General features: G+C 47.7%; 1 protein-coding gene across 10 annotated transcripts in view; it reads right to left on the reverse strand.

The window, feature by feature from the left end:
* The window catches only part of ANKRD6 (ankyrin repeat domain 6), a 148,348-nt gene that overhangs the window by 12,937 nt on the left and 116,868 nt on the right, over positions 1-18,543 (reverse strand). For 7 of the 10 annotated variants that reach the window (XR_011471849.1, XM_070418087.1, XM_070418084.1 and 4 more), the window contains 6 exons: positions 12,813-12,911; positions 10,816-10,914; positions 6,798-6,896; positions 5,331-5,429; positions 2,825-2,923; positions 1,544-1,621 (listed from right to left, as the gene is read on the reverse strand). Coding sequence is in view for 9 of the 10 variants with exons in the window: in XM_070418087.1 (XP_070274188.1) it covers positions 1,544-1,621; positions 2,825-2,923; positions 5,331-5,429; positions 6,798-6,896; positions 10,816-10,914; positions 12,813-12,911 (573 nt within the window). In the remaining variant the exon portion in view is untranslated. The remainder of the gene's footprint in view (positions 1-1,543; positions 1,622-2,824; positions 2,924-5,330; positions 5,430-6,797; positions 6,897-10,815; positions 10,915-12,812; positions 12,912-18,543) is intronic. The other 3 variants (XM_070418088.1, XM_070418090.1, XM_070418092.1) reach the window with 3 other exon arrangements.

Below are 18,543 nucleotides of genomic sequence, written 5' to 3' on the forward strand. Positions count from 1 at the left end.
CTTGATGAACTTCAGGTGGCTGAGCCACACGCTGGCTGTCCATCAAATGGCCAAACATGGAAATGCCAGATAATTGTGATGAATTCTGATAACTGTGATGAAAAGCACGTAGCTCCTTGTGCTTTTTAGTCAGTGGAATCAGTCCAGGGTTCATGAACTGACTCCACTGACGAATTCTTTGTTAATAACGAGAGAGAAGCGCAGCCTTTTCGCAAGGAGCACTGACTTGCGCCTGCCCGGGGCTCTGTGACCTCCAGGGACCACTGAGAAGGACCAACTCCACCCACAAGAGGGTGATCAACTTTGCAAAAGACAAAAACATTAACCTATTCCAGAAGCTGCTTCTATCAGGCATGTTTTTAAAACTTAAATGCAACAGGGCCGTGCGGAACCCTGGGCTGGCCGGGATTGAGCCACGAGGCAGCAGGCTGGTGTCCAGGCCTCCTCGGCTCCCTGACACGTACCTTCTTGCAGCAGTAGTCAGAGTGCGGTGGAAAGCAAATCAGTGTTTACTATACTGTAACACAGAATAGCTCCAACTGGGAAATAACCTAAATGTCCTATGTTAAGGAAATGGTTTAACAAAACAGAGACAGCAATAAAAAATAATACTGTGCCTCCATTAAGATGAATAAGTGTGCTGACTGCAGAGCACTTTCCTATTACAGTCAGAATAGAGGGCACACTACAAAAGGTGCATACATTGTAGGCACAATTATGTAAAAATTACGTGTCAGTGGAAGGTAATATGAAGAAACAAAAGTTATTTCGGGGTGCTGAAATTATGACTCGCTTATAAATTATCACTATAAAATTTCTTTATTACTTAAATAATTTCAACCTCAACTCAAATGATATGTCATCTTTTTTTTTTTAATTGACTGATTACCAAAATACCACTCTTCAATAAAAAGAAAATGATACCGTACTTAACTGACTCTAAGTCAGTGGTTCTCAACCTTCTGGCCCTTTAAATACAGTTCCTCATCTTGTGACCCAACCATACAATTATTTTCATTGCTACTTCATAACTGTAATGTTGCTACTGTTATGAATCGTAATGTAAATATTGGATATGCAGGATGGATGGTCTTAGGCGACCCCTGTGAAAGGGTCGTTCGACCGCCAAAGGGGTCGCGACCCACAGGTTGAGAACCGCTGCTCTAAGTAGCCATGACCACATGGTCCCCTGGATGTGGCCATCTTCCTAAAGCCCTTGCCACACTTGCTCAGGGTACTTGCCCCAAGCTCTCCGGCGATGTTTTAAACTGGAACTTTTTCCTGGCTGAGTACCCAGGGAGTTATAATCCAGGAAGCTGGTGGAGACAAAATCATGCCCATCCATGAAGAACAGCCTGCTGGGCCTGAAGTCCTGGTGCTGGTTATCCCGGAGGCCCACCTGGGTCCCCACATTTCCCACGGCCTGGTTAGTGAGCCCCTGTTTAAGGCCATTTGAATTGGCTTCAGGACATTGCAACCAGAGACTCCCAGTGACTTTGTAGCCCCACATAATCCATGCAGCAGAAAATGCAGGAAGTCCTACCTGGGGAGCTTTAGTGAGGAGAAGAGCAACTTCCGGATTATTGTGGTAGCGGGCGGTCTCCAGTGGGGTCTGGCCTGCCTGAGGAAGGGCACAGGGGAGGACAAGTGAGAACTGGTGAACCCCGCATGCACGTAGCCCACCTGGGACAGCAACCCTGCACTCAGTCACACCAGCACCGAAACACACATACAAAGTGGCCCTGCTCTTGAGCCTCCTCCCAACAAGGGAACCAAGTTCCACCTGAGGCCGCAGCAAGAGAGGGTAAGTGCTGACCCCATGGGCAGTGAGTGCTCCGGGAGGCCAGGGTCAGGGGCACTGTCCGCCTTGGAATGCTTTCTGGAAGGTGAAAAGCAGACAGGCCAAGGTGGAAGATTTCAGTTGAGGAAACTCAAAGGATCATAAAATCCAGCCAAGCAATGACATGTCCCTGGAGAACAGGAAAGAAGACACCTGGACGGGCAGGTGAGGCCCAGCCAGAGTCTCAGGAACTGGATTGCAAAAACAAACGAGGAAGCTCTGGCCACAATGGAGGCTCTAGGGTGGGTAAGCCAAACACCGAGAGTTGATAACAGTGGGATTCCCAGCATGGGGAAAGTGTTCAAGGCATCAGGGGAGAGGTACCGTAAGGTACCACCCATAAGGTACCAGAACTGTGAGGAGGGAGGGGAAACCACCCACAGGAGCCTTCACCAGCTTCAACCCCCTTGACTCCCAGACACTCACTCACACAACTGTTCTGGCCCCTCGAGTCTGATTCAGGAGGGCACAGACCACAGAGCAGCCTAGAAAAACAGGCACCTGAGCTGGTGGCTGCTACAGGATCTGGGAGAGAGGAAGGGGAGGGTGCTAGAGGAAGGGCAGAGGGAGGGAGATACTGAGAAAGGAGATAAGGCGATTTTGGAGAAAAAGGAGTTAGAAGTTGTGAGGATGATTAATCTGATGACCATATGGCCATTTTCTTGAGGACCACACCTGTGAACAGTTAACATCCCTTTACTTAGACATCCCTGACCTTTTCACGCCAAGGTGTGCTCACGTCAGCCAGGAATCTAAAGATGAGTCCTCTGGGCTTGTCAACTCATGGGGCAGCTAAACTCAAGAGTCTCCCAAGTCCACCCGAGGGCCCCAAGGGTTATGGCTATTAGAACCCTACATTCTTCCAGAGTGAAGCTGGCGAGGCTATATGCCCTCAGAGTCTGTAGGAGGTGAGGTAGCAACAACATGCCCATTCTGCAAAGGGGTGGAAAGGGCTTTAGAAACTATTGCCCCAACTCGACTTACATTATTAACAATGGTTACATCTGCTCCCGCTTCCAGTAAGATTTTAACCACCTTCTTATGGTTTAGGGAAGCAGCAACATGAAGCGCTGTGTCTCCAGCCTGAAATTAATCAGAAGAAAGTTTGCTAAACCCCATCTGATCATGGCCCACAGCCCTCCAGCTTTTCATCCCATGCCCTGCTGGTGGCTTTTCAAAGTCAATCTACAATGTGACTGAGAGGGGGGGGCCCTTTGCTCAAGTGTTATGTGGATCTCTCTAAAGTTCGTTGAACTTGCCCTGGCTGGTTTGGCTCAGTGGATAGAGTGTCGGCCTGCGGACTGAAGGGTCCCGGGTTCGATTCCAGTCAAGGGCATGTACCTTGGTTGTGGGCACATCCCCAGTGGGGGGTGTGCAGGAGGCAGCTGATCGATGTTTCTCTCTCATCGATGTTTCTATCTCTCTATCCCACTCCCTTCCTCTCTGTAAAAAATCAATAAAATATAAAGTTCGTTGAACTAAATGAGCTATGCACAATTATCACATTCCTTTTTGACTGGAGATGCCAGAAATCACAGGTAAAGTAATGCTGGGCTGGGTTGTTGAGAATGGTCAGACCTGGATCCTACACTAAGGCAAGATGGCAGGTAGCCAGGGGCCGGCAGGTGGGCCATCCTGGAGCTCTGGGCCATGTCCCACTGCCCAGGCAGGGGAGAGAGCAGAGAACCCTTGGTTTCTGAGTGCTAGAATGAGGATGTGCGGGGCCGCTGGGAATCACTTGCAGGCTCACGGTGCTCTTTGCTGAGAACCAGTGATCACGGAACACCAGCTGTTTCCAATTTCTCACCAAATAGCCTATAAGTTCATATTTTCTTTACAAAAGAAAAAAATGTTCTCAGACAATCAACTATGAAAGGAGGATTTGGACAAATGCAGCGTGGTGAGTCAATTCTAAATGCAGATGCTGGTTTTTTGTTTTTTTTTTAAACTCCAGACAGAATAATATAAATAAGCCAGTCAAACGTGGGAGAAGTAGAATAATTCGTTCTCCACCATCAGGTGATCAGGTAGAGCACTCTGATACGTTTTTCCTGACAGCATGAACATTCAGTCACCCCATGGCCTTCTTCCCCAGTGTGTGCCGGGGGACTTATTTCATTGCTGAGTCACTTAGCTGTGTGCTGGGGGCGGGGAGCTGTGTGGCCGTGGTTTCCAATCTTGGCTGCTCACTGGAATCAGGCGGGGAGCTTTAAAAACTACTGATGCCTGGGTCCCGCCCCAGACATTCTGGTGGGAGGTCTGGGGGAGGAGGGGGTGTTGGGCCTGGTGAGTTTTCAAAGTTCCCAGGTGACTGAAACACGCACCACGGCTGAGAAGCACTGGTTAGTGGGGGCTGTGTAGGGTAATCTGATGAACCGGAATCCCCTGGGGGGCTGTAGAATGATGACTTGGCTATTGAGCCAGGTCAGTGGTCTCAATCCTATTTGCACACCCAGGCCAGGAGCTCTTTATAAATCCCATTACCTGAATATTCTGGACATTTAAGCTGGGGTGAAATTCAGCATTGGTATTTTTAACACTCTGGTGTCGGGTGAATTTCCCGCCACAATATAAGCTGGCGTGGGCAATTATTTAGGTTTCCCGCGCAAAATCAGAGTTAGTTTAAAATTCCTATGTCTTTTGAAGTATGGGTTCGATTGAAATGGGTATGAAACGGTTCGCATACGCAGGTAGGTATCTTTGAAACAAATATTTGGTAATACGCAGTTACAATCGGCCCGAATTTACACGTTTCCCGCACTCCACCGCAAATCTATATGAACCGAGTTAAGACGGCTCCCGCCGAGTACGCGCAATTCACGCGAGCCGACTTAACTCGTTTCCCGCAACCCAAGTGTTAATTCCTGCTGATTCTTACGTGCAGCCAGGGTTAGAAACCACCACAACTGGGTATATTCAATCTGAATAACGATCTATGTTTTAAATTTCAGATATATGTACCCAAACTCAGAAAAGCCAAACAATGCATCGCTCAGGTATCAATACATATCAATTGTTTAAAAACAATCTAAATAACTACTGAAAGTCAAGCACATTTCCAGGAACACTGTAATAATCACAGCTTTATTTCAAAACCCCCTTGTATAGCAAAGAGATAGGTCATGTGCCCAAATTCACAGAAACCAGCAGCTCAGTAACGTGGCAGCGCAAGGAACAGAACTCGAGTTGCGAGATGCCTTTTCCTTGCATATGACTGAGCCACATTCTTGCCGGTTTCCTTTGTAAAATCACATTAAAAACAAAACCCCACCCCAGGATCTCCAGGGGATGTTCAATATGCAAATGTGGTGGTATGCACTGGGATGATTAGGAGGCCAGATACACCAGGGCCACTGGAAGGCCAGCACTGGCCGAGTGCCAGGCAGAGAGAGGCTCCCAGCAGCTTCTGCTCCCGTCTGGGCTCATACACCTGTCAGTGAGCCTTGTGGGAAGGGGACCGGGCAGCCATGGGGAGGGCACATGCACTGACCTGGTTCTTTTCATGGACAGAACAGAAAGCACTGAGGAGGAGCTTAATGATGGACAAGTGATTATAGCGCGCGGCAACGTGCAAACAGGTGTCGCCTGCCTGCGGACAGAAATCACACTCTAAGCACGGTCTGAGTGGTTACAAAACAAGACAGAGAAAGTAAAAAGGAAGAGCATTTAAAAGCTGGCAGACTAGTGTATATTCTTTAGAGGGTGTCGGCCTGAGTGATAAGCATCTCTTTCACCCATGGAGGCTCCACTCCGGGACCACCAGCCCGTTGCTGCTGTCTGCAGCCCTGCTGATCTTCCTCCAGGCACTTCTCTGCTTTTGGGTTTCAGACGCTGGGTGCATGCTCCCCATGAGACCTCCTCAATAGCCAAGACAGCTTCTTCTTACCCAGCACCTGATAAGAATCCACTGACCCCCACCGTCTCCTAGAACCCAGACTCAGGAGTACACGGCATGAAGACCACGAGCACTGCTTTGGGAACGAGCCTTCCCCTTCATAGACCTGTCATGGCTCTACGGACAGGGCAGCAGGGCAAGTGGCTGGATTTTAAGATCACATATCTTCTAAAAAATTCAAGCACCATCCCATTTTAGTCGGACCCCAATATCCCACATGGAGCAGTGCAGTCTGGGGAGCTGGCACGGCATAAAGAGGGGAGTCAGAAAGACTCAGGGTCAGGGTTTTCCTTAGTGGTCACAGGCCAAGCTGCCCCCAAAGACAACAAAACTGGAGACAAAGTCCTGACAGTCTGCGGCATTCCCCTCACATTCTATTCCAGTGCTGTCTAGCGATAGCGACCATTCAGCATAGTTTTCTCCCCAGATTAAGAAGGAGCCAAGCTCACAGCCGAGGTGCGGGGCATTCTGAGAAGCACCTTCGATGTGTCTGCCCCCAACTAAGGCCATTTCTTAAAGAGATGCCGCAGTCAGGTTCCCTCGTCGAGTGGCTGGGGCCTGGGACTCAGAAAGGAAAGGCAGCTCTTTGCGGAGAGAGGGACACCAGGTGACCTCTCAGGCCGGCATCCTCTCAGACTACTGACCACCAGCTCATTCCCAGGATGCCTCTCACTGGTTTGTAGACGCCGGGCATGTAGCATCAGGCGACCTCCCCTGCACACATCATTCAGTGTTTGCTAACAGTAAACACTGCGGGCAGAGCCCTTCTTAAGACACTTAGCGGTTCCCTAGATTCATTCACCAGCACACACTATAGGAAATGATAAAACAAATCGAGGTCGAGGAGTGAGGGGAACAGTGTTTCCAAGTCTCCTGATTCCTCCTCTCATGCTCCTAAATGACCCTTTAGGAAATCACCCAAAAAATGAATGCTTTATAGATAGCCCCCAGACACTGTTCATTTTTATTTTCTAGGTGTTAACACTCAAGAATGCTTTCAGGGTTGTTTTCTAAGGTGACTGACACAAGCAAGCAGGACAGAAGCCGGTGTTGTTCACCCACGTTATTTTTGAGGTCGGCGCGGGACCCGCCCAGCAGGAGGACGCGAGTGCTCTGGGAGTGGCTGTTCTGGCAGGCCAGGTGCAGGGCCGTGTTCCCCGCCTTGGAGAGAGGCAAGAGAAGGGAGGACACGTTAGCAACTCGGTGCTCCGCAGCCCCGCACGGAGCAGACCTTACAGAGGGGCGACACAGAAGACAAGTCAGAGCTCACATTCACTGCTTCCTAACGGGCAGACCCAGAAGGGGTTTCAGTGGCAAGAACGTTTAATTAGGAACCCAAACAGGAAGAGAGAGAGAGTCACATCTGTCATAAAACCGTGGTTCCAAGGCCTGGCTCTGCCTTTAACAGGTTGACAGGCACTGGTCAAGGCTCTTAATACCCTCAGCCTTGAGTTCCTTACCTGTAAAATGCAGCGTGACCCGTTATGCTGAGGCTGTGAGGATGGACTCAGGGCCCAGGAGGGGATTTCCTTAACGGTAAAATGCTGTGCACATGCCTGTGGTATGTTCCTTTTAGAGAAGACTGCAACACGGATAAAAGCTGTGGCTACAACACTGCCAATGAAGGCAGAGAGGGCAAAACAGGCCACCTCCTACGTGCAGGCTAAGGGTACCTAAGATTATACTGTAGCCTTTTTCAAACCGTCCATTCTCGTATTTTTCTTGAAACAAAATTTGAACTATGGAAAAGATCCCCACGTAACAGGCAACACTACTGCGCCTGTCACTTAGCATACGGATAGGGCCCCTCTGCCTTCAACATGCCACATCGCAATGACAGCCCAGGTCAGAACGATGCCCCTGCGACCTGGCAGAAAGAAGTCACAGACAGAACTCTGTGAGGCTATGGCAGTAGGGCCTGTAAGGCTGCTGCTACCGTAGAAAAGTAACCAAACAAGCAGGCAGCGAGGGGAGAGCTCTGGGGGTGATCTGAGCGAGCCTTGGAGCACTCAGGGGGTTAAAGACATAGTGTCTGTCCTGCAGCTGTGTGGCCTCTACGCTTCTACCCTGCCTGTTGGCTCTTCCCTCACCTAGTTCACTCCTTCTGGACCACAGTGCACTGTCTGCCCACACTCAGGAATGTTATTTCCTTACCTTTTGGAAAGAGAAGTGAGTCATTAAAAATAAAAAAAGAACAGAGGAAAACTGTCTGCTGCCAGTTCACTTACCTTCCCTCTCCTAACCTCACCTCTAACCGCCCAGGTAGGCTTTCTTCCTCACTGTTGCCTCCAGGAAACCGGAGGAGTTGACAGCCTGAGGGTTTAGTGAGTACAATGGCCATCAACCCTTTGCCGCCCATATGAATCCCCTGGCAGCCGGCACAAATGCTGCACAGCTGCAGGTCTAGGGACTCTGATTTACTCCACCTGGGGGTGGAGCCTGGCGCTCAGGTTTTAGCACTGAAAGCCAAGCATTCTAGGAAACCCCTCGGCAGGGCAAACGGGGACAGCTGGTCACCCAGGCCCCTCCATCAGGGCAGATTCACTTTTTTATTTTTTGTGGTTGTTTTTTCTTTCCCCCTTTTTTTTGTTTAAAGTTTCCCAGGAGAGTTTAAAGTGCAGCCAGTTAGAGAAACATCGCTGGCTTAGGTCTCAAACACGAAGGCTCTGCCCACATTTTAAATACTCCATTTCATGCGAGGGGCTCAGTGCTTGGCTTGACATGATTCCCATTGCCCACGTAGGTTGTCTCAACATCGCTGGCTTCCTGAGAGTCATTAACTGTACTGAACAAATGAATGAAATAAAAGAATATGATGGTGCTAGAAGTACATCATACCAACATTTATTTTGCCAGTGAGAAAAATATCAATTATGCTGAAAAGCATTTGGATCAAGAAAACGTAAAACCATGGGTAAGCATAAACAAAATCTGGTACATTCATGCAATGGAATATTGCTCAGCAATCAAAACGAATGAACTAATCACCCATGTAAGCACACGTTAGAGTCTTAAAAACATTACGCTAAGTGAGAAAAGTCAGACACAAAGGCTGCGTATTGTGATTCCACTTAGATCACCTTCTGCAAAAGGCAAACAAATTGGTGGTAGCCAGGAGCTGGGAGCAGGTGGGTGAATGGGGGATTGTCACTAAAAGGGACAAAGGAACTTTTGGGGGTGATTCTCTACCTTGATTGTGGTGGTGGTTACACAACTGTACACATTTATCTAAATTCATAGGACAGCACACCTAAGAAAGATGAACTTTACTGTATATGAATTATACCTCAAAACCTACTATTTAAAAATGTGACCCAGGAGACATACTGACAGACGTTTTCCCACTCTAAGGAATAAGACAGATTCCCCAGTCAGGGCTGCGAAGCTCACTGAGTAAGAAGCACACTTCTTATGCAATGGAATATGATTCCGTCTTTAAAAAGAAAAACCCTGTTATTTGTGACAACATGGATGAACCTAGAGGATCTTATTCTAAGTGAAATAAGCCAGGCAGAAAAAGACAAATACTACATGGTATCCCTATATGTGGAATTTAAAAAAGAAAAAGTCAAACTCAGAGGAACAAAGAGTAGAAGAGTGGTGGCCAGGAGCAGGGGGAATAGGGCAACGTTGGTAAAAGGGTACACACTTTTAGTTATAAGATAAACAAGGTCTGAGGATCTAACGTAGAGCATGGTGACTATAAGTGATAACACTGTATTGTATAACTGAAATTTACCAAGAGTAGAATCTTATTAAATAAATAAATGTAAATATGCGAAGTGATGGATGTGTTAATAAACCTAACGGGAGGAATCCGTTCACAATGTATACACTTTAAATATGTTAAAGTTTACTTGTCAGTTGTACCTCAATAAAGGTAGGGGGGTGAGGGTGGGGAGAAGAGCCTTTCTAGAGGTTTCCCCAGAGGCTGTGGCTGGCGCAGAACGTACAAGTCCCTCTTTCGGAACGGCCCCTCACCTGTGCTTCCAACGGTCTCTGCTGTCTGACCTGGCGCGAGGCCCCATGGCTTTCCACGATAGTTAGGACAGGATGCAATGGGCAGAGCAGACAGACCCAGGCTAGGTTACAGCCCTGACTGACTCACAAACGAATCATAAGTTTCAGTCCAGGACAGACTGGTTCCCTCTTATGCTTCCTTATCCGTGAGCTGGAAACCACCTACTTCTCAGAGTTGGTATGAACTCACTCACTCACATTTCAGACCCTGTATCAGTTCGGGGAAAGGGAGCAGCCACTTGTCTGCCGGGCAGCGAGCGGGCATTACTGGAGACATGACGGTACATGGCTTGCTGCTTTCCCCCAAGCTTTTGACCCAAGAGGGAGCCATGAAAAACATTTAACCAGTAATGACAGCACAGAGCTGTGTGCAGTGCCTCGGGAGCACTGCAGGAAACAGCCCCATGGATCTTCCTTCAGGGGGTGGGGACCTGTCCTGGGGAAGGGGTGGGGGTCTACAGGCAGAAACGAGGAGCAGGCTACCCCAATGGGAGTGGGCCACCAGAGGGGACAGTGAGCCAAGCTGAGCACAGGAGGCACATGCGGGGAAAGGCACAGGGAAGAGGCTCCAGACGTGAGCGGAGGCCACTCTGGGGAGGCCCGAGACAGCGTCCGGCGGAGGAGCTTTCCCGCAAGGTTTCCGGGCAGCAGGCAGCAGGGCTAGGCCAGCTGATAAGGCTGCTGGGAGGCCTCTGAAATCCAGGGACACATCAGTCATGAGCACGGAAGGAGGGGTGGAGTGAAAAGGGTGAGACGTGGTGAGTGACAGGAGGGGGAGACAGAGGAAAAGAGGATGGAGAATGCTGCTGTCCTCTCCTGCCTCCATGAGGACAACCGTAGGCGGATAAACCAACGGCTAAGCAGTGAGAGCCAGGGGAGGTCAGAGGAAGCCAAAGGCCCCAGGGGTTCTCCTGCTCACCAGGCAGACTCTGCTCTCCACGGGGTTTCGGGCTTCCACTTCCCTGCCGGTTCCTGCTCCCCTGGGCGCTCTCTGCTCTGGGAGGAGGAACCCGCAGCCATCCTCACCTGTGAATGAGTTCTAGCACCTGCCGGGCCTCACCTTGTTCTTGGCGAGCACGTTGGCTCCTGCTTTAACGAGCAGCTTGACTGACTGGCTGAACCCATGCCAGGATGCTTCGTGCAGGGCCGTGTTCCCGTCCTGAGGAACACAGAGAGAGCGAGCACGTCATCACAGCCTCATTCATCTCGGTGAAGTCCATACATCAGAGTGAGTTTTCAGGGCACCCCACAGGCCTTCCCCACTGGGGTTTCTTATTGGAATCACAGAGCCCAGAAAATGAGGCGAGTGGCTAGTTCCTCCATTCTCCCAGAAATGGCACATAACAAGGACCGTTCTAGATGCATTCTAGACTTGTGATGTACAATGGATGCCTTAGGAGTCGGGGCTTAAGTCTCTTTGGGACCCCTGTTGAGAAAGGCGTCGCATTGAACAGAACGCAACACCAGGACTAATGTCCATTCCTTCCCACCTCCATCACCCCTTGGGCTCTGCTCTGCTCCTGGCCCCAGAGAGAATCCTGCAAAGATCAGGCAAATACAGAGTCCAGCTTCATGAATTCCAGGGCCCAAGAACCAGATAGGTAGATTACGCCTTCCTTTATCTTCCCCAGATTCTAATTTTACCCAACTTAATCCAAAAGCCTCAGGGTCCCAAAGAACTGAGCAGGCACTGTGAAAACAGTGATTTGTGAAAAAGATAAATAAGTGTCTCATATAGGCAGCTTTTAAATAAAAACCAACCGATTAAAGATAGCTTGCATTTGCTTTATTTATTTTAAATATATATATATATATATATATATATATATATATATATATATATATATTAGTGCAATGAACTGAGTGGGGTGGAATGGGATGTGGAGGGTGGGGCTGGGGAGGGGGAAGCATGGAGAGGAGCAGCAGAAACACCCTCTGCGCTGTTCCAGGCGAGGGCTCAGGGCAGTCAGCTGGGGGCGGGGCAGGTGCACTCCCCAGTCGTGTCCAGGGTCTGGTTTAGCCTTTCAGCCACACCAACAGACAAGGCGGAAAGCTGCCGACACTCACAGGGGAAGGCCAGGGAGTGGGGCCTGTGGAAAGGGAAGTGGTGATGTGTGGCCTGGCCAGTGGGACTGACTGCACAAAGCAGGAGGCAAAGGGAAAGTGCCTGGAGCGGGGCCCGGGCTGCTGGTGACGATCCGCTCCCTGATCTGAGGGGCACGCAGGTGTGCTCAGGTAGCGGGAACTCACGGAGCTGCACTTAGTATTTGTGCATGTTTCGGTATATACACTTGAGTAAAAAGGTGTTTAAAAAGTAAACAGGATGAATTGCTCTACATTGGAAAGTTCCATGTTTTAAGGTTGCTTGACAATTTAAGAACACTGTATTAATATATGTCACTGGGATTTATTAAAAAATTTTATTTTGCTTATTTTTTTCTTCCAATATTGTTTTAAAAATTAACAAGCTCACTTATCAAAAAAAAAAAAAGAGCAGGAGGAGGAGGAGAAGATGAAAACAGTTGGGGGTGGGAGAAGCATGGCACATGCCTTTCCCCATTTATGCCTCCACATGTCATTACTTCTAAACTTTTTTGGGGGGGTAGGGGAACCATTTATGTTTATGTGGTTGTCCACTGCTGCCATAAAACAGGGGGAAGATGAAAAAATAAATTTAGTCTTGGCCAGTGTGGCTCAGTTGGTTGGGTATCATCCCAAGAACCAAAAGGTTGTTGGTCTGATTCCTGGTCAGGACACAGGCCCAGGTTGCTGCCTTGATCCCTGATGTGGGGCGTGTAGGAGGCAGCCAATTGATGTTTCACTCTCACATTGATGTTTCTCTCTCTCCCCCTCTCCCTTCCTCTCTCCCTAAAAATCAATTAAAAAAATATATTTTTTCGAAAGAAATAAATTAAAAATGTTTTTCATTTACTGGAATATCAGATATTCTTTCTAAGTACATTTGGGCTGGTTTCATCATACTAAATCCTGAGGGATAAGCCTCAGGAATGATAACATCTTGCGTGTGGGTCCTCAGGCTGGCACATCCCACCTCACCTTGTCTTGTCGGTCCAGGGCACAGCCCTCCTGGGTGAGCGCCGAGATGACCTCAGTGTTCCCCACCACGGCCGCACGGTGCAAGGCGGTCTGATCCCCCTGCAGGACAACATGGAGGCAGGAAGATGGGTCAGCTCTCCAGCACCCACTCCACTCCCTCCGACACAGGGCACCTCCCACACAAAGCAGACTGGTTACCACCACGGGCAAGGTGGGCTTTGCGGTCGGGTTAGTAGACAACACGCGGCAGGCGGAGCAATTTTATTCAGTGGGAACGTTAAGCCAACCGCAGACCGGTCCTTGGCTGCAGAGCTAACCTCAGAAAGAAGGTCCAGCCCTCACCTGCTGCCCCGGGGTATGGCAGTGCTCAGCTGGGCTGTAGCTGTCACACCTGTGAAGAGTGGGTCTGAGAGCACGGCTGTGTGTGCTATGCAGTTAGGGCAGCAATGCCGGGAATCTTGACTCCCTACTGAGTCCTCTAGCTCCCTGCTTCCAGAGAAATCGCCATCCTGCCATGCCAGTTAGCAGCACTCATGATCTGATGGTGGGTGTGTATTTGCTGACTGACTTGTACTGGCCACGAGCAATGGCGGGGTTTATGCTGTGTCATCGCAGGATTCCAGAGATGCCAAACCATCACTGCACATCTCGACCAAGCCTCTTCCGATCTTTCCTGACAACACCCTCACTGATTTACGCTGTATTTGACCCCTTTCTCTGGGATCAGATTCCTGAAATTGCAGACCTCCTCTTTCTCTATCAGGGAGCCAAAAGGAACTTGACTTTCTAATTGCAGCTGGGAAAAGGAATATATGCTCGTAGAGCAGTGGTTCTCAACCTTGGCTGCACATTAGAATCACCTGGGAATCTTTTAAAATCCTGATTTCTGGGCCTCATCCTCCGGAAATTCTGTTTCTTTGTTATGGGGTGAGGCCACAACATTAGTAACAAAGAAATAGAATTTCCGGAGGATGGGGCCCAGAAATCAGGATTTTAAAAAGATTCCCAGGTGATTCTAATGTGCAGCCAAGGTTGAGAACCACTGTCTTAGAGGAAAGACAGTCAAGACTGTAAGAAGGGAGAGTTCTGAAGTGCCCTAAGAGCACATCTGATCTCTGACAAGCACTCAGCAAGTCAAGCTGAGACGAATGGAGTCCAATCTGGGGTCCAGGTTCACAGGGGAGGTGAGTGATCATTAGAAAATGTTCCTTCACTGGTAAAAGGAGGGGTGATGATCCTCAAGGCCCCTGCCTTCCCCGGGGTTCTGTGATTTGGTTGATAAGAGTGTGCATAAATGAAGTTTCCTAGTGGAGAACCAGAGAGGCAATCACCCTGGGGCATCCCTGACCCTTAGCCCCAGAAAAGAAAGGAAGACAATTATAAAACAGAAAACCTTAAGATTTTTCAAAGAGGAATGCACTGCTACCTATAAATAACCCTAATGAAATTCTGGTTCTACTTACTAAACTCCCTGGAATTTAAAAACAATACACTTTAAAAGCACTTAATTGGAAAAAATGTTCTAGAGATGGATAATGGTGATGGTTGCACAACACTGTAAATGTACTTAATGCCACTGAGCTGTATGGTTAAAATGGTAAATTTTATGTTATGTACATTTTATCACAATAAAAAAGCACTTAATGCTATTTAAAACTCAAATTCACTTTCTTTAGATTAAAAATCCCCCCCCCCTTAGAAATCCATGAGAAGTGATTTTTATTTTCTGCCTTATACTTTTTAATACCTCCCAACTTTTTGTACTTAACATTTAATTTTTAGTACCAGGAAAAAACAGCTATTTATTAAAAGTCTGAGCTGTAATGGACTGTGTGACAGAATCCTTTCTCACTGTTCATTCGTATAACTTGGGGGAGATTTCCGCAGTGTCAGTCAGGACATCGAGCCCCATTACCAGGACTTCATCTACTGTCCGAAGATCCCTCCCCTCAGCACCCTACGCTATTATTCCCATTATAAATTAAGTGTAGAGTTGGTTTTTCCCCACCTTCCCAGGCCCCTCGTTCAAAGAGGACCCTGTCTTTGGGACATGCAGGCAAAAGAAGACCATGGCCAGTGCGGCAGCAGCTGCAGTGTGCCAAGCCATTTCACATCCATTTCAAACATTGTAAGAAGTGTCTCCAGATGACATATACTTAATGCCCAGACAAGTGATCATATGAAAAACTGCCTGTGTCTTAACTTTTTAAGTATCTATAAGAATTTCTAAGACTGCCCATCTCCCTATCAGAATGGTGATGGATTTGCACAAAATGGACCTCGAGTGCCATTTGTTAATACTGACCTGATCTGGCACTCTGTTCTCAGTCAGAAAGGGAGGTTGAGGCTCACACTTTCAGCGTAAATACTGACTTGGCCAGCCAGACCGGTAATGGTTAGAGGCCTTTTAATATTCCCACAAACTGCAGGCACTTTAACGAACACTCCTTGGACCCACCAGAACAACCTTTCACAGAACAAAACTTAACCATTCCGCCATGCTGTGCGTAAAGTGTGAGCAGTAAGCCCTGGACACGGGTGGCATCAGCCTCTCCGGCCACACAAGTCGCCTCACAAAGGGCCTCTGCTGATTAGGGCACGGTAACCCTATGCATTGCTTTCAGTCAAATGTTTTATTGTGTTTCACAAGCTGCCACTAAATCATGAATTGAGGCAGCTTTGGAGCCAGAATGTAACCATCATTTATTACTTTCTTTTAACATGAATCTACTGTATTTACTTCCCTCCAGATAACTTTCCTTTGTGAAAGTCTAGCTCAATGTGAGAAGCTAAATCTAACTTTTAGTTCAGCCCTTAGGAACCAATTTCTAGATGGATTAGCAAGACTCAAAGAGAAATCTGCCCGGCCAGCGTGGCTCAGTGGTTGAGCATTGACCTATGAACCAGGAGATCATGCTTCCATTCCCAGGCAGGGCACATGCCCAGGTTGTGGGCTCGATCCCCATTGTGGGGACTTGCAGGAGGCAGCCTATCAATGATTCTCTCTCATCACCGATGGTTCTCTCTCTCTTTCCCTTTCCCTTCCTCTCTGAAATCAATAAAAATGTAGGAAGAAAAAAAAGACTAAAGCGATCTAACAACAGTATGAGGATGCAGTGAGAACACAAACTGGAGAAACCAAGTTGGCGGCACAGGTAAACAGCTGAAATTGCTGCCTCGCACAACCACTTCAAAAATTCAACTAAAAGACAAACGGACATCACTCAGAACCACAGGAAGGCTGGCTGAGTGGAAATTCTACAACTGGAAGGAAAGAGAAAAGCACACTGAGACTCAGAGGAGGTGCGGAAGTAAAGTGCAGAGGTACAGAGGCGCATGTGGAAAGGGCTGGCAACTGAGGACAAGGTTGTCTTTTTCAATCCGGAGGGAGTCACAAGCTCCCGATGGCTCTGAACTCCAGTTCTGGGTGAGTCTCTTGGGACCCAGACTCATATGGGGAGAAACTGGACTGTCTGGCATAGGGCGGAACTCAAGGGCGGCTTTCTCTCAGAGGTGCTTGCAGCGATTACCAGGACACTGAGACCCGGGGCCTCTTAGGGCAGGACTGAGGATCAGCCATAGCTGTTTGCTCCACCCTGTTGATTCCCTGAGACCTCACCCCACCCAAGCTCTGTGCAGAGGCTTTTTGGCCCTTTGCAATCTAAAATTACCTAACAAACTGCAGCTGGGTCAGAGAGACCCAGAACTTCCAAAAGAAGGCCCAAGGCCCCACAGCAGCTTGCATTGCTTCACAGCTGGGCCTCATCTGGGCACCTCCAAACCCCAAACAAAGAAAAGGAATCTACAGATCTCTCCATAGCTCCTGCTGGGTAGCCTCAGGCTGAGGCTAAATTAGCACCTCCTTAGAGATCCAAGAGTCAGTGTACCCAGTGGTCAGCGTGGGACCATCCAGATTACAACTCCTCAGATCCATAAGGGAAACACTCAGGGGGCAGACTCAGTGAGCACCAAAGCCCCACTGAAGCAAGTCTTGCCCCATAAGGGTGTCTCCAGCACAGAAGTTCTCCCACCATAGACACAGCTGATTCTCACAGCCAATTGACCTGGAGGTCAATTCCTCCCACTGATACCAACAACAATCAAGGCTTAACTGCAAGACTGTGCACAAAACCCACAAAGGGGTGCACCAAGAGTGTCCACCTCAGGTAATTGGGGAGGCTGAGCCATTGGGCCCTATAGGACACCTAGCACACAAAGCCACTCTGTCCACACAGGGAAGCATAAAAAATGCGGAGACAAAGAAACAGGTCACAAATGACAGAAACGGAGGAAAGCAAATGACTGGATATAGAGTTCAAGACCACAGTTATAAGGTTTTTCAAGAATTTTCTAGAAACTGCCAATAAATTTAGTGAGACCCTCGATAAATCTAGTGAGACCCTTGAGGATATGAAAAGGGACCAATTAGAAATTAAACATACACTGACTGAAATAAAGAATATTATACAGAGCCCTAACCGGTTTGGCTTATCGGATAGAGTGTCGGCCTGCGGACTCAAGGGTCCCAGGTTTGATTCCGGTCAAGGGCATGTACCTTGGTTGCGGGCACATCCCTGGTGGGAAGTGTGCAGGAGGTAGCTGATCGATGTTTCTCTCTCATCGGTGTTTCTAACTCTTATCCCTTTCCCTTCCTCTCTGTAAAAATCAATAAAATATATTTAAAAAAAAAAAAAGAATATTATACAGAGATCCAACAGCAGACTCGAGGATCACAAGAATCAAGTCAAAGATTTGAAATATGAAGAAGCAAAAAACACCCAACTGGAAAAGCAAAATGAAAAAAGAATCCAAAAATATGAAGATAGTGTAAGGAGTCTCTGGGACAGCTTCAAGCGTACCAACATCCGAATTATAGGGGTGCCAGAAGAAGAGAGAGAGCAAGATATTGAAAACCTATTTGAAGAAATAATGACAGAAAACTTCCCCTACCTGGTGAAAGAAATAGACTTACAAGTCCAGGAAGTGCAGAGAACCCCAAACAAAAGGAATCCAAAGAGGACCACACCAAGACACATCATAATTAAAATGCCAAGAGCAAAAGACAAAGAGACAATCTTAAAAGCAGCAAGAGAAAAACAGTTAGTTACCTACAAGGTAGTACCCATATGATTGTCAGCTGATTTCTCACAGAAACTATTCAGGCCAGAAGGGAGTGGCAAGAAATATTCAAAGTGATGAATAGCAAGAACCTACAACCAAGATTACTTTACCCAGCAAAGCTATCATTCATAATTGAAGGTCAGATAAAGAGCTTCACAGATAAGAAAAAGCCAAAGGAGTTCATCACCACCAAACTAGTATTATATGAAATGCTGAAAGGTATTCTTTAAGAAGAGGAAGAAGAAGAAAAAGGCAAAGATAAAAATATGAACAACAAATACTTATCTATCAACAAGTGAATTTAAAAATCAAGTAAATAAAAAATCTGATGAACAGAATAAACTGGTGAATATAATAGAATCAGGGGCATAGAAAGGGAGTGGACTGACAATTCTCGGGAGGAAAGGGGTGTGGGGGGTGCGGGAAGAGACTGGACAAAAATCGTACACCTATGGACAGTAGGGGGGGTGGTAAGGGAAGAGGGTGGGGTGGGAACTGGGTAGAGGGGAGCTATGGGGGAAAAAAGAGGAACAACTGTAATAGTCTGAACAATAAAGATTTAATAAAAAAACAAAAGAAACAAAAAAAATCTGGCAAATGGATAAATTAT

The sequence above is a fragment of the Myotis yumanensis genome, unplaced genomic scaffold, assembly GCF_028538775.1.
Source record: "Myotis yumanensis isolate MYYU_CA2020_CCGP unplaced genomic scaffold, mMyoYum1.0.hap1 SCAF_6, whole genome shotgun sequence".
Classification (NCBI taxonomy): domain Eukaryota; kingdom Metazoa; phylum Chordata; class Mammalia; order Chiroptera; family Vespertilionidae; genus Myotis; species Myotis yumanensis.